Source organism: Hyalella azteca, unplaced genomic scaffold (genome assembly GCF_000764305.2).
Source record: "Hyalella azteca isolate HAZT.00-mixed unplaced genomic scaffold, Hazt_2.0.2 contig10616, whole genome shotgun sequence".
NCBI lineage: Eukaryota > Metazoa > Arthropoda > Malacostraca > Amphipoda > Hyalellidae > Hyalella > Hyalella azteca.
Genome location: NW_025940648.1, coordinates 123,642 through 135,348, shown reverse-complemented (window position 1 = coordinate 135,348; position 11,707 = coordinate 123,642). Strand labels below are relative to the sequence as shown.

The window sequence follows — 11,707 nt, the reverse complement described above, 5'->3', positions numbered from 1 at the left end:
CCATCTAGAAGACGACTGCGCTCGTCATCAACACAGCGGACCTCATCATTTCATCTACACGTCTATCTACCGTCAGCAACAGAGCGTTCCCGGTCACCGCCACCAGAACCTGGAACAGTCTGCCGGCTTCCGTAACATCGGCTCCTTTTCTTTTAATTAATTAATTAACGGTGTTTCGTCGACGCCTAAAGACGGAACTATTTCGTAGAGCCTGTGAATCTTGTGCTTAATCATTTTCATTCCTTTCTTGCTAATAAAGTTATGTGTAATGTGCTCTCAAAAATCATTTGAACCAGATGCCACGATAATTGCTTCGTAGAATATTAATAAAAATAGCTTCTAGGCCCGACATACCCAAGAAATTTTTCCACATGATCGAGACGAGTAGTACATCCTCATTAAGACAAATTTTTCAGTTGCACTCTTTCAACATGAAAATTATATGACTTGGTTTTTCCAAAAAATTTCAAACGACTACGGTATCAAATCTTTGAGGGCCTTAGAGATTTCCCCTGAAAAACGCTTTCTGAACAACAGCAAATCAATGAAACTCTAGACAAAACTTGTTGTCGACCTCAAGCACTCGCTGTATCTGGATCGCTTTCAGCACGGAAGGCTTTCTCGGTCTATTCTCTTCTCGCGGTTCACATGTGTCCACAAAACACAGAGAGCTCTACATTCAGGTCTTAAAATAGGTTTGTCTACTTGTCTTCAGCATCACCGTGCTTGAACTTGGTGCTGGGCCTCTTCTCTATCTTGAGCTTACAGGTGACGATATAACGTAGAGAGCACTTCATTCAGCTCAAGACACGACAAAATATTCCTCTACTTTTCCTCAGTTTCGCCATGCTTGAACTTGGTGCTAGGGTTTTTCTCTATCTCCAGCTTACAGGTATCAACACAAGGTTGGGAGCAAAACATCCAGTTCTTGACGAGCTTAAACTTGCCGCCCAGCAGCGGCTTGCGGCAGTTGTGGCAACAGAAGCACTCGTCCGAGGCGTGGAAGTGGTAGCCCCGGAACTGGCATTGCTTCGAACCGGGCTCGATTTTTAACTCGCAAGTCTCGCACGTCTGCACAGTAAATCCCATGTTAGAAACAAAGCTACTGTATATCTCGAAACTAACACACGCTTAAAGATCACCTTGAATATGATGTATATTTAGTGGATAATAATTTATAGTGGACCTGTGCTCGGGCGATCATGTGGCAAGGAATGCAGTAGGGGTGGCCGGAGTCTGAAGGCACGTAAGACTCGCCGGCGAGGGGCTTGTCGCACAGGAAGCACGTGAAGTGTGTCAGGTGCCAGTCGTGGCCGTCCGCACGCGTCCACGAGTTGCTGAAGATCAGCTGCGGGGGGAGGGGGAGCATCAGTACGTGGAAATATAGAAGAATTGGACAAAATGAAGAATTATAGAAGTTTAGAAGGAACCAATGAGTGCTAACAAATGAAAACATGGAAAAGTGAGAAAGGTTATGTAGAAATCACAAGGGTAGAAATTTACTAACGAATTGCGAGGCGAAAAAGCCCAAGTCATGGCAGTTAAACTTCAATAATAAATAGTATCAACATGCATATTGGTAATGGTAATGCTTAACTAGTGCGGCCAGTAGTTACCTCGTCGCAGCCGTGGCAGCGCGGCACCTCGGCCACCTTGTGGTAGTGTCGGCCGCAGTAGATGTGGTCGCCATGCCAGAAGTAGATCATGTCAGCCAGCAGCTCCCCACACTCGTGGCACACGAAGCACCGTGGGTGCCAAAACTGACAGCAACAACGCAACACTTAATGATGAAATGTTTTATGCGATTACAAAATATGTCACTGTTGAAGAATTGTCCCCGAAAATATACCTATTATTGTCCACATCATTGTTAGTTTGTGAATCGCCACTACAATGAAGTTCTAGTAATATCATCGTTGTGATATCATCTCTATTGCCAGACGTCAATTACCAGAAACCAATTCCAACACAATTGCGAGATCTTTACGAACATATCTGCGCTATCGAACTTCATTACAATTGGGTCCTTCCTTTTTAACGCGGTTAAGTTAAGAGAGGAAATTCCCCACCTTCTGCGGGCCGGCTCGCTCACAGATGACAGCAACGTCGCCAGGTATCATGGGCTCGTGGCAGTGCTGGCAGTTGTAAGGTGAGGACGGGTGTGTGCCAGCACCTACGTCCGGCACTACCTGCCTGCCCTTTAGAACGTTGCTCTCGTGGGGAAGCAGAACCGACACCTCTTCTGAAGTTGGCAGCTGAGACGAGCCTGATTGACGAGATCGTTATTTACATTTTCTTATCTAGGTCCCTGCTACAATTTATTTTGGAGCTGTGACACTTACACGCTGCATTTAAAATTGCGCAATATCGTTATTACTAACATTTTAACATCTAGAAGCCAATTACTATTTATCCTTGAGTTGGAACCTATACAAGCTGCATACAAATGTCACGTGTAGCATCGTAATATTTGTCAAATCTTACCAGCCAAGCGTTCGCGGTATGCCGGATACGGCAGGTGCTGCTGGCCGTGTTCCGTGGGCCGTTGCAGCGAGCCTCCTGCAGCGTTATTGTTGCGGTTGCTCGCTGCTAAGCCAGCGATGATAGCGCCGGCAGGAATGGGTTTACCAGAATTGGGATCAATGATGGGCTTTCCAGTACTAGGGTCCATGATTTGGTAACCCATGGCAGGATCCGAAACCAGGGGACCCATGATATGATGTTCACCTGACTCAGGATTGATGATCATATGTCCTGTGGCCGGGTCTACAATGGGTTGACCTATGTAATACGGTTGGTGTGTCAGAGGATCGGTTAAAACCTGTCGGGTCAGGGGGTGAACAAGAGGTTGACCCATCAAATATGGTTCGTTAGTTGCAGGATTGATCACTAGATGACCCGTTGAGTCAAGTATGGGTTCTCCCATAATGGGCAGCTGGCCAGTAGAAGGATACACCAATGGCTCACCAGCCGGCGTGTAAATGGGTTGACCCATGAGTATGGGTTGCGCAGTAAGGGGATTCATAATAGGTAAGCCGTTCGCAGGGTTGTTACTGAACTGACCCATCACATAACATTGCTCATATACGGGATCAGTAATCGGGGTTCTGGTGCTAGGATTTAGAATCGGTTGACCCATGACATATGGTTGACTTGTTGCAATATCAATAATGGGTTTATGGGTAATGGGGTCCACAATAAGTTGACCCAAAATGATGCTCCGACTATTTGAGGGATCAACAATGGGTTTTCCACTTCTTGGGTCATAAATGGGCTGGCCCAGCTTTAATGGTTGACCAGTTGCAGGGTCCAGTACAGGTTTGCCATTGTTTGTATCAATTACAGTCTGACCCATTATTATAGGGATCCCCTTGCCACAGTCAATAATGGGCTCGTTTGTAATGGGATCAATAATTTGCTGGCCAACAACAATGGGTTTCCCAGTGGCAGGGTTTACCACTGGTTTGCCGGTCCTGTGATCAGCGATGGGTTTGCCGTAATCTTTTCGGTGTACGAGTAGCTGAGAAAATTCAGGACTGTCATTAGCGCGGACTTGCGAGCTTGCGAGGAAGAGACTCGGCCGCGCCACCTCCAACTTCTTGGCACTTGCTTCTCTGGCGAATGCTGGGTGCGGGTAAGTGGCTCCTGGAACATTGTAGAACGTTAGCAAAACTAGTAAACAATACATTTTTAACCTTATACTGTTCATTTTTCATAAGAATTTTTCGTTGGAGAGTAGCTAATATCGAACCTTGAGTGGCATGGTTGGGGTCAGCCGAATGCAGACGAGGTGCCAGGCTGTCAGAATATTGCAGCTAGAAAAAAAACGATATTAGTAAACACATGTCGAAAAGAATATTCATTTACAGCGAGTATTCCATTACATATAATATGGAATTACAACTTCAAAATTCAAGGTGTACTTACAAATTTGAAGAAAGTGGACTCAAAGCTCACAAGAAACCTCGCATTTTGATTTAAAAAATGCCCTCAAGAACAAACAACTAGTGCCGTATACAGTTCTACACAGCCACGATGAAACCTTCTCAAAAGGGAACCTCACTTCGCATACAAGTCGTCATCACCTTGAATTTCAAGGCCAATTCAAACTTAATTCAGAAAATTCCAAAACCATATACAAGGTAATTATAAGCTCATATAAAAATATATATTAGCTGATGACTCACTGATAGATCACCGAGTTTCTGCGAGAGCATGTCACCCATGAAGCTGCTCCTGTTGTTTGGTGTCTGGTAGTTATTGTTCCTCGAGTCTGAGAAGTGACCAGGCTGCTGTTCTCCCTCGTTGATGGTCTGGGCAAGCGATGTTCCGAGCTTTGATTCCCACGGATAAGGCGGGAGCGGAGCATCCTGTATACCAGGAACACGAGATGTCCTCTCAGAGCTATTGGAGTGCGTCGCATCGCTGCCTGATGCCCCGCGGTCGTTAGTGAACACAGAGTTGTCGCGCACGTTGAATTTAGGAGTGTTGTGAATTCCGTGCACCACCTCCGATGTTCCTTGAAGATATCCAGGAGTACCATATCTGCCCTGGGTTCCGTATACCTCATTAGGACCTCCGGGCAAGTTTCCTCTACTGTCGGGCAAGCTAGGATCTTTTTGTCCGTAATATGAAGCGTTGCTTTCACCCCATTGATTGGTATTGTTCTCTCCCTCAGGCTCATGAGGGGAGAAAGAGGCAGCTTTAGAGGATCTCCCCAGCGATCCTACAAGGAGTTTGGGCGCGAGATGAACTTCTGAGACCTGGCCTTGCCCGACGACGTGGGTGCGGATGTGCTCGAGATGGGACTTGAACTGAGCGAGCTCCTCGCTGGGCATGGTCTCGCAGCGGTGCGTCTCGTCCATGTCGTACAGCGGGATCTGCTGCTGCAGCAGCTGCCGCCGCTCCTTTGCAGCCTGTGCACGATAATTAAATTTGTAATGCGATTTTTTAACGAAAACGACGAGCTAGAGACGAACCTGATGGAATTGAGGCAGAGGCAGGAGCAAAGAATGGGAGGCAGAGACGAGCGGGAAGGAGGGGAGGCAGAGACGAGCAGGAAGGAGGTGAGGCAGAGACGAGCGGGGGAAGGAGGGGAGGCAGAGACGAGCGGGGGGAGGAGGGGAGGCAGAGACGAGCGGGAAGGAGGGGAGGCAGAGACGAGCGGGAAGGAGGGGAGGCAGAGACGAGCGGGAAGAAGGGGAGGCAGAGACGAGCGGGAAGAATGGCAGAGACGAGCAGGAAGGAGGGGAGGCAGAGACGAGCAGGAAGGAGGGGAGGCAGAGACGAGCGGGAAGAAGGGGAGGCAGAGATGCACTAGCAAGGAATAGGTGTGCCCAGGTTTTGGGAACAACTCAAGGTAAATGCGCCTGTCTGCTTTAATGTCTAGGCTTCCTTCCTCTTCTCATATTGCCTTATATTAAATAGGAAGCAAACATTTACAAGACTACTTACATCAGAACCAACTACTGGTCGCTTTTCGGGTGGTAGAGCTGTCATGTAGCGGGCAGCAAGTTTCTGGTCAACATTTGGAGGCACCCATTCAAACTTCAGAGAAGTGGATGGTCCTTTGGGGTCCAGTAGGTTCAGGACAGTAGCTGTAGCAAGAGGGACACATTGAGCCCCTATTAAGTTTGATCACAAAGAATAAGGAAAAGAGAAAACCTATTTTTACAGGAATGAATAATGTAGGAAACCTGCAACATGTCTAACTGAAGGGTAGCTTGAATGAGAATGAGAGCAAATAGTGAGAGCCAAGGCAATAATAATCAATAAATTTCCTGTTACTGTATATTTATAGGTTTATAGGTATAGGTCAAGTTTTTGCATTGATGTTTTTTGACAAGTATTAGCGTTGTACTTGTAAAACTACAATCTCTGCAACTATTATGATCTCAGGATATGACCAGCTAACATCACACCTGTTTTAGGCTTTGCCTTTTTCTGAAGAGGAACTCCAGTTGAAGCTGCGGAGCTTTGATCTTGCAAGGTTACGTTACCCTGCTCTTCATCAGCCAGTGGATCTGGTCGGTCAAACAGCTTGCCAATGATGATGTGGCCAATATCTTCATCTTCATCCTGGATATCGTGGTCATCTTTTGAGCAGCGACAGTTCTGACAAATTTTTCTGCAAGAAAATTTATACCAAGTAAATTTATGTGAACATCATTCTTCAGACAGTAAAATAAAATTTAGTACATATATTTCAACAATAAGAGATATTTGAATAACAAAGGTACTAAGGCAATACTGTAGGCAGTAACTGTATGAAATATAAAAAAATTAAGCCATATTTAGTCATTGAATTTTTCTTAGTACAATGATTTTTGCCGTTTTTTGCTATAACTATTTCAAGTACCGTAAATCTTGAACCTTTCAGAATTCAACTTAAGAAATGTTTTGACAAGTGCCATGTATAAGATTCTTACTTCCAGAAGTGTAATTCAAATCCAGGGCATTTATCCCCACACTTCATGCATGGAGCTCCTGCTCCAATTTCATGGGCAAGTCGTGCTTTGCGCTTCAACCTTGCTTCAAGTTTCTCAATGTAGTCATGCCGAGATGGCTTCACTGATTCCCTTTCTGTCATTTTTTAAATATTTGTCGAGAAACAACAACTTAAAAATTACTTGTTAAAAAAGCAAAAATCTGAAACTCAATTTATTTATTAAAAGCAAAATATCCAAGCACTTAGAAATAAATTGAAATTTTTAACACAAACTTAGATTGATGGACCCAAAATTTACAAAACAATTTCAATAGTAGCATTTCCAGCATATATGTACACCACAAAGATCATAACAGGCTTATGTCATTTATTCCCAATGAATAATTTAAGCAGCAGTTAAATTCAACAGTTAGTAGCCAAGATCTAACAGCCTAAGAATAAAGTTTATCAGTTATATATACGTAGGAGCTATTTTATCAAAGAACTTGTGAAATACCATAATTAAGAAGTTAACCATTAATGACATGACAAGAGGAAGAGGTTAACCATTAATGACCACCAGGATTGGAATTTCCCCACTCGTTATTAAAATTGTGCAGTTACAAATTGACAAATTTTCAATTTACATAGGAATCTCACAGCTGGCTTATACACTTTAGTTAACAATAAGATGGAGGTGATTCTTCTAGCAGGAATCTCCTGGTCCTGGCTTCAAAAGTAGTGGGACAGCTCTAGTTAATAGTTATGCCTCAAATGGTAGATATATTCCATGCCTGCACTGGCTGCACACTATCATCAAGCTGCAGACATTATTTTGTGGAATTTTACATGCCTTCTAAATCACCACGTACCTATGTAATTTAGGAGCATGGTGGCCAAAATGGGAGCGCACACTCTGCAAAAAAGCAGGATGCCCTGGGTGTGGACAAGTGCACTACAGTGCTCCAGCACCCAAATCACTGGCATTTTCTAAACAATTAGCACTTTTCAGTCTCTTGTAGTACCTTCAATTTGCACTACCCCCTGCCGCCCCGTGGCCTCCTGTCCTTGAGTGTGGAGCGCTCTGGTCATTCTGGTGGAGCTACATGACAAAGACCAACCAATTCCTGAAATTCCATCATAGCCACCAGACAAAGCAGGAAAAAAATGCTGCTGCAAGCCCGCACCTGCTAATCACTATTCAAAGTAGAAAATTGGGCATAAGTGATAAGCCACATGTATTAGATAAAAAATTTATCCTCATAGCCAATTTCATATGTCACTATGTCAGTCATTGCTATCATCAAGTATCATGCTATGGCTGTGGATCATGGGCTATAATCCATGGCAGCATGGCTTGATAGCCATGGCCCATGGGCATGGGGCCATGAAATGAAATTTTTTACCAATAATTTTCAGCCAGGAATTTCTGATTCAATCACACTTCACAGTCACACTGCTTTCACTTTCAGTACTTTGTAGCATGATAGAAAAAAATTAAAGAAATGACATGCAAGAAAATAAAATATCCTCTTTAATCTTTACAATATTACAATTTTGGAGATTGTATCATTGGAGAGCATGCAGAAGAGGTTTTTCATGCAATTGAATTATGATTATGAGCTTTATGCAGCTTATGGCGCACAGGCGCAGTGCTCACAGCCTCACTGTCACTGCTCTGTCTGCTCAGTGCCGACAGGTGACAGCCTGACACTAACAGTGGTTGATTCTCGAGTGCATGGTACTCAGCTCAGTGCCAGGGCCCAGTGGTAGCTTTGTCATTGTGTAGTAGTGTTACTAACTTACTAGTGTACTGCTACTGATTCAGTTATTGAACTGTATAGGTGATTAGGCCTACCTAATTTACTTGGGACAGCTGGACCTGGATGGTGGACCGTGCAGTCGTGGACCCTCCAACTCCAACTCTCCAAGCCCCAAGGCTCTGACTCACTAGCATAGTGGCAAAGCAGGTTAGCAGGGAGATCTTTAGCCTCTCCTTGCTCCTTCCTTCAAGTTAAATTTTAAGTCTTATGACTATTATGAGTAGACCAGCAGAGTATCATGGATACTAGCATCATCCTACATAAGGACGATAAGGTATTGGTTAAGTCTTGAGTAAATAAGAAAATTTAAAATGATCTGATTGACTGATTCTATGAATTCACACTGGTTTGCCACTATGCTCACTAGGCAGTAGCCAGTACCAGTTGAGCCTCAGCCCGTTGAGGCATTGATTTGATTGATCATTGAGGGTTGAGGCAATCGATTGAGCCAGCAGAAATTAAAAAATTGCGCACAAGGTCTACAATAAATAAGTGCTATCCCTAGACTGTTGACCCTAATGCTATCTGTTATCTAAAGGTTGACAATTTGATTTCACGCAATGAAGTTTATATACAGTACTACAAATGTACTTTTTATAACCTTGGCAGGAGAAACTTAACCATAACAATTGACTGCCGGCTTGAAGTTGAACGTGAAGAATTGACCAAACGCGGCGTATTTCTTTATCGTAAACACGAGTCACACAAGAAACAACTGTTATGTTTTAACTTTTCAACTAAACGGAATTCTACGGAGTACAGTGAGTATTCTAAAAAAATAGAGTTTTTCTTCAGCACATACCTAACATCTGCAACGGGCACTGAATAGCAATAGACTACCTAAGCAGCACTTCGAACAACCGTCAACTTCCTTGCTGCGTAATCTCTCTGATAAGGTGCATATAAACATACCACCGATAAACTACTCCTACGGTACTACCTACTAGGTACAAGCCACAGAGTGACTACGACAGTCGCCACGTTCAGTATAATCATGAGTATAATTATCTATTATGCTTCTGTAACTTTTTTGTCATAAGCTCACCTGATAATAAATAAATATGGTAAATAATTACACTAATTATACTAACGATTGTCGTATTGAAGCAAACAGCATTAAACTGATCTTAGCTTGGCGATGTTTTGATAACATGAACAACGGAAAAAATAATTAGAAGACTGACCTGGATATTTTATCTATTTCAGTTCAGTTTATTTTCACATATTGAAATTATTATATTCAATTTCAAATTAATTCTTACATGTTACCTTAATTATATAAATTCCGAACGTCGCTGCTTCTCCGTTGCCCCGGCCCCCTCTCGAATGTCTTGATGAGTTTTGCAGCACCCGATACTCGTTCCGTGTGCGTGTGTGAACATATTTGCTGAGGGCTGAGAGCCGCCCTCGCCGCACAGAATGTTGTGCTAGAGGGAAGCCAACGCGATTTACGACCTCGCCGCGCGACGCCAGACGATAACTCACAGCGTGAGCTATAGCAAATAAAATAATAATATTCAACAAAAAAATACATTTAAATATTTTTATGCAGGCAAATTGACGAGTAAGGATATGATATGTATTTTGGCGTTTTGGAGTAGAGGTTTTTGGTTTGCATGAGACCAGTATAATATATGTATGCATATATTTTTTTTGCAACTTATGCACATGCATTCTTTTCAGAGGACTGTGTGAACATAGCAAGTATCCGGATACTCCGAATACTTTCTGATTTACCTGTGAATTATATCACTTTACGGATATTGGTGAAAATTTACACAAATTCACTCGTAAACTGAGCTAAGGCTAATCGCTCAAATCAAGTGATGGGATCCTCATAAAGTAACTTATGTGTAGTTCATTTAACAGTGCATCAAATTGATCGTCATATAAGTACAAGTTGAGTTATAGACGGAACTAAAGCAAGGTATACACACGGTGCGGTATTCAACTGTACTTATGAAGCCAAAAGAACCTTCTTCGACCGGCTATTTATTGGATACTAACTATTCCATAAAGATCATAAATAATCGGTAAAATGCCTCAATCCGAGGCCCGTTTCTCACCGTGATGAATCAGCTGTGCGTGCCACCACCTCCCAAGAGTACGACGATAAAGAACGGCAATAATGATAATAAGGATCGCCAGTCGGACGACTTAAATTTCAAAATTGATAACACATCTATACCTCATTAACAAGCAAAATCAGTCATGCAAAACGTTACATGTAAGCAACAAAAAACACTCAGTCAAGCTTTAGGATATAGGTTGCTAGGATGAAACCTGCTATCGACCATAAGAGGGATGGAATGTTTTGTGTAAATAAACGAGTTAATACCATACGGCAGGACCACAAGAAAATTGGCCGTCGGTATTTGCATTTGAATCTAAGGACATGAAATCGACTTGAAATCCACTGAGAAAAAGTTAATATTTTTTCCACATGACATCATTATCTAGCTTTTGTCACACGACATTATTTACAATTGTTTAGCGACGGTGGCTCATGGACTCGTGAAAACAACATCAGTGACATGCACTCCTCGATAAAAATGTTCTTACTGACGGATATGTTTTATTCAGCGCCAGCAGCACATACGGCCAACGTGGTCGAGAAGAGCAACATCGCATGAAGAGCAAAGAGAGTGGCATGTGGCCGAGAAGAGCATCATCGCATGGAGAGCAAAGAGAGTGGCATGTGGTCGAGAAGAGCATCATCGCATGGAGAGCAAAGAGAGTGGCATGTGGTCGAGAGGAGCATCATCGCATGGAGAGCAAAGAGAGTGGCATGTGGTCGAGAAGAGCATCATCGCATGAAGAGCAAAGAGAGTGGCATGTGGTCGAGAGGAGCATCATCGCATGAAGAGCAAAGAGAGTGGCATGTGGTCGAGAAGAGCGTCATCACATGGAGAGCAAAGAGAGGGGCATGTGGTCGAGAAGAGCATCATCGCATGAAGAGCAAAGAGAGTGGCATGTACGCGGTGACTTGGAAGTTACTGTTCGCTTGCTCGGTTAAAAGCTTAAATAGACAATTTTGTTGTTGGTTACTGAATGAAAAAATATAACTCAGTACTCACTGCAGTGAGTGACAGAGAGCGCATTTTCTCGTCGACGAAAACTTGAGGTCACGGACGGACGGACGGACAGACGGACGGACAGACGGACGGACGGACATGGCGAGCACAATAGTGCATTTTTTCCATAAATGAGAAAATGCGCTAAAAAATATTCGAGATAAAAAATAATAGGTCAATAGGATTACATTGAAATTTAAGCTGGAAGGTTATAGTAGAGAAATCATGTACTATATGTTTTAAACCGATCCTTTTTCGAATCATAAAAGTCGAATTTACACTGCAGATTTTCATAATTCATTCATTTTCAGCAATTGCACTTTTGGTGTTGAAATTGAAAAGTTATTACTTATTACCTGAGAAAAAATGACATCAACTCACTC

The 11,707-nt window shown here is 43.0% G+C and overlaps 1 protein-coding gene across 1 annotated transcript; it reads right to left on the bottom strand.

The window, feature by feature from the left end:
• Window positions 1–215: 215 nt before the first annotated feature.
• LOC108668528 lies at window positions 216–6,626 on the bottom strand. Its single transcript, XM_018155763.2, has 10 exons — window positions 6,429–6,626; window positions 5,922–6,127; window positions 5,455–5,597; window positions 4,188–4,916; window positions 3,752–3,815; window positions 2,485–3,645; window positions 2,070–2,266; window positions 1,617–1,760; window positions 1,187–1,348; window positions 216–1,071 (listed from the first exon to the last, which is right to left on the bottom strand). Exons 1-10 carry the CDS (start codon window positions 6,587–6,589, stop codon window positions 826–828), a joined length of 3,213 nt encoding a protein of 1,070 aa, XP_018011252.1. The 5' UTR covers window positions 6,590–6,626; the 3' UTR covers window positions 216–825.
• Between the last annotated feature and the right edge of the window lie 5,081 nt (window positions 6,627–11,707).

What these genes read in the sequence shown, in the direction of transcription:
- LOC108668528 (XM_018155763.2), bottom strand. Translation starts at nt 6,589, where the DNA reads ATGACAGAAAGGGAATCAGTGAAGCCATCTCGGCATGACTACATTGAG. An exon ending in ATACCGCGAACGCTTGGCTG is followed by an intron (nt 2,267 to 2,484) that starts GTAAGATTTGAC and finishes CTCGTCAATCAG; the next exon opens with GCTCGTCTCAGCTGCCAACT. An exon ending in ACATGATCGCCCGAGCACAG is followed by an intron (nt 1,072 to 1,186) that starts GTCCACTATAAA and finishes TTTACTGTGCAG; the next exon opens with ACGTGCGAGACTTGCGAGTT.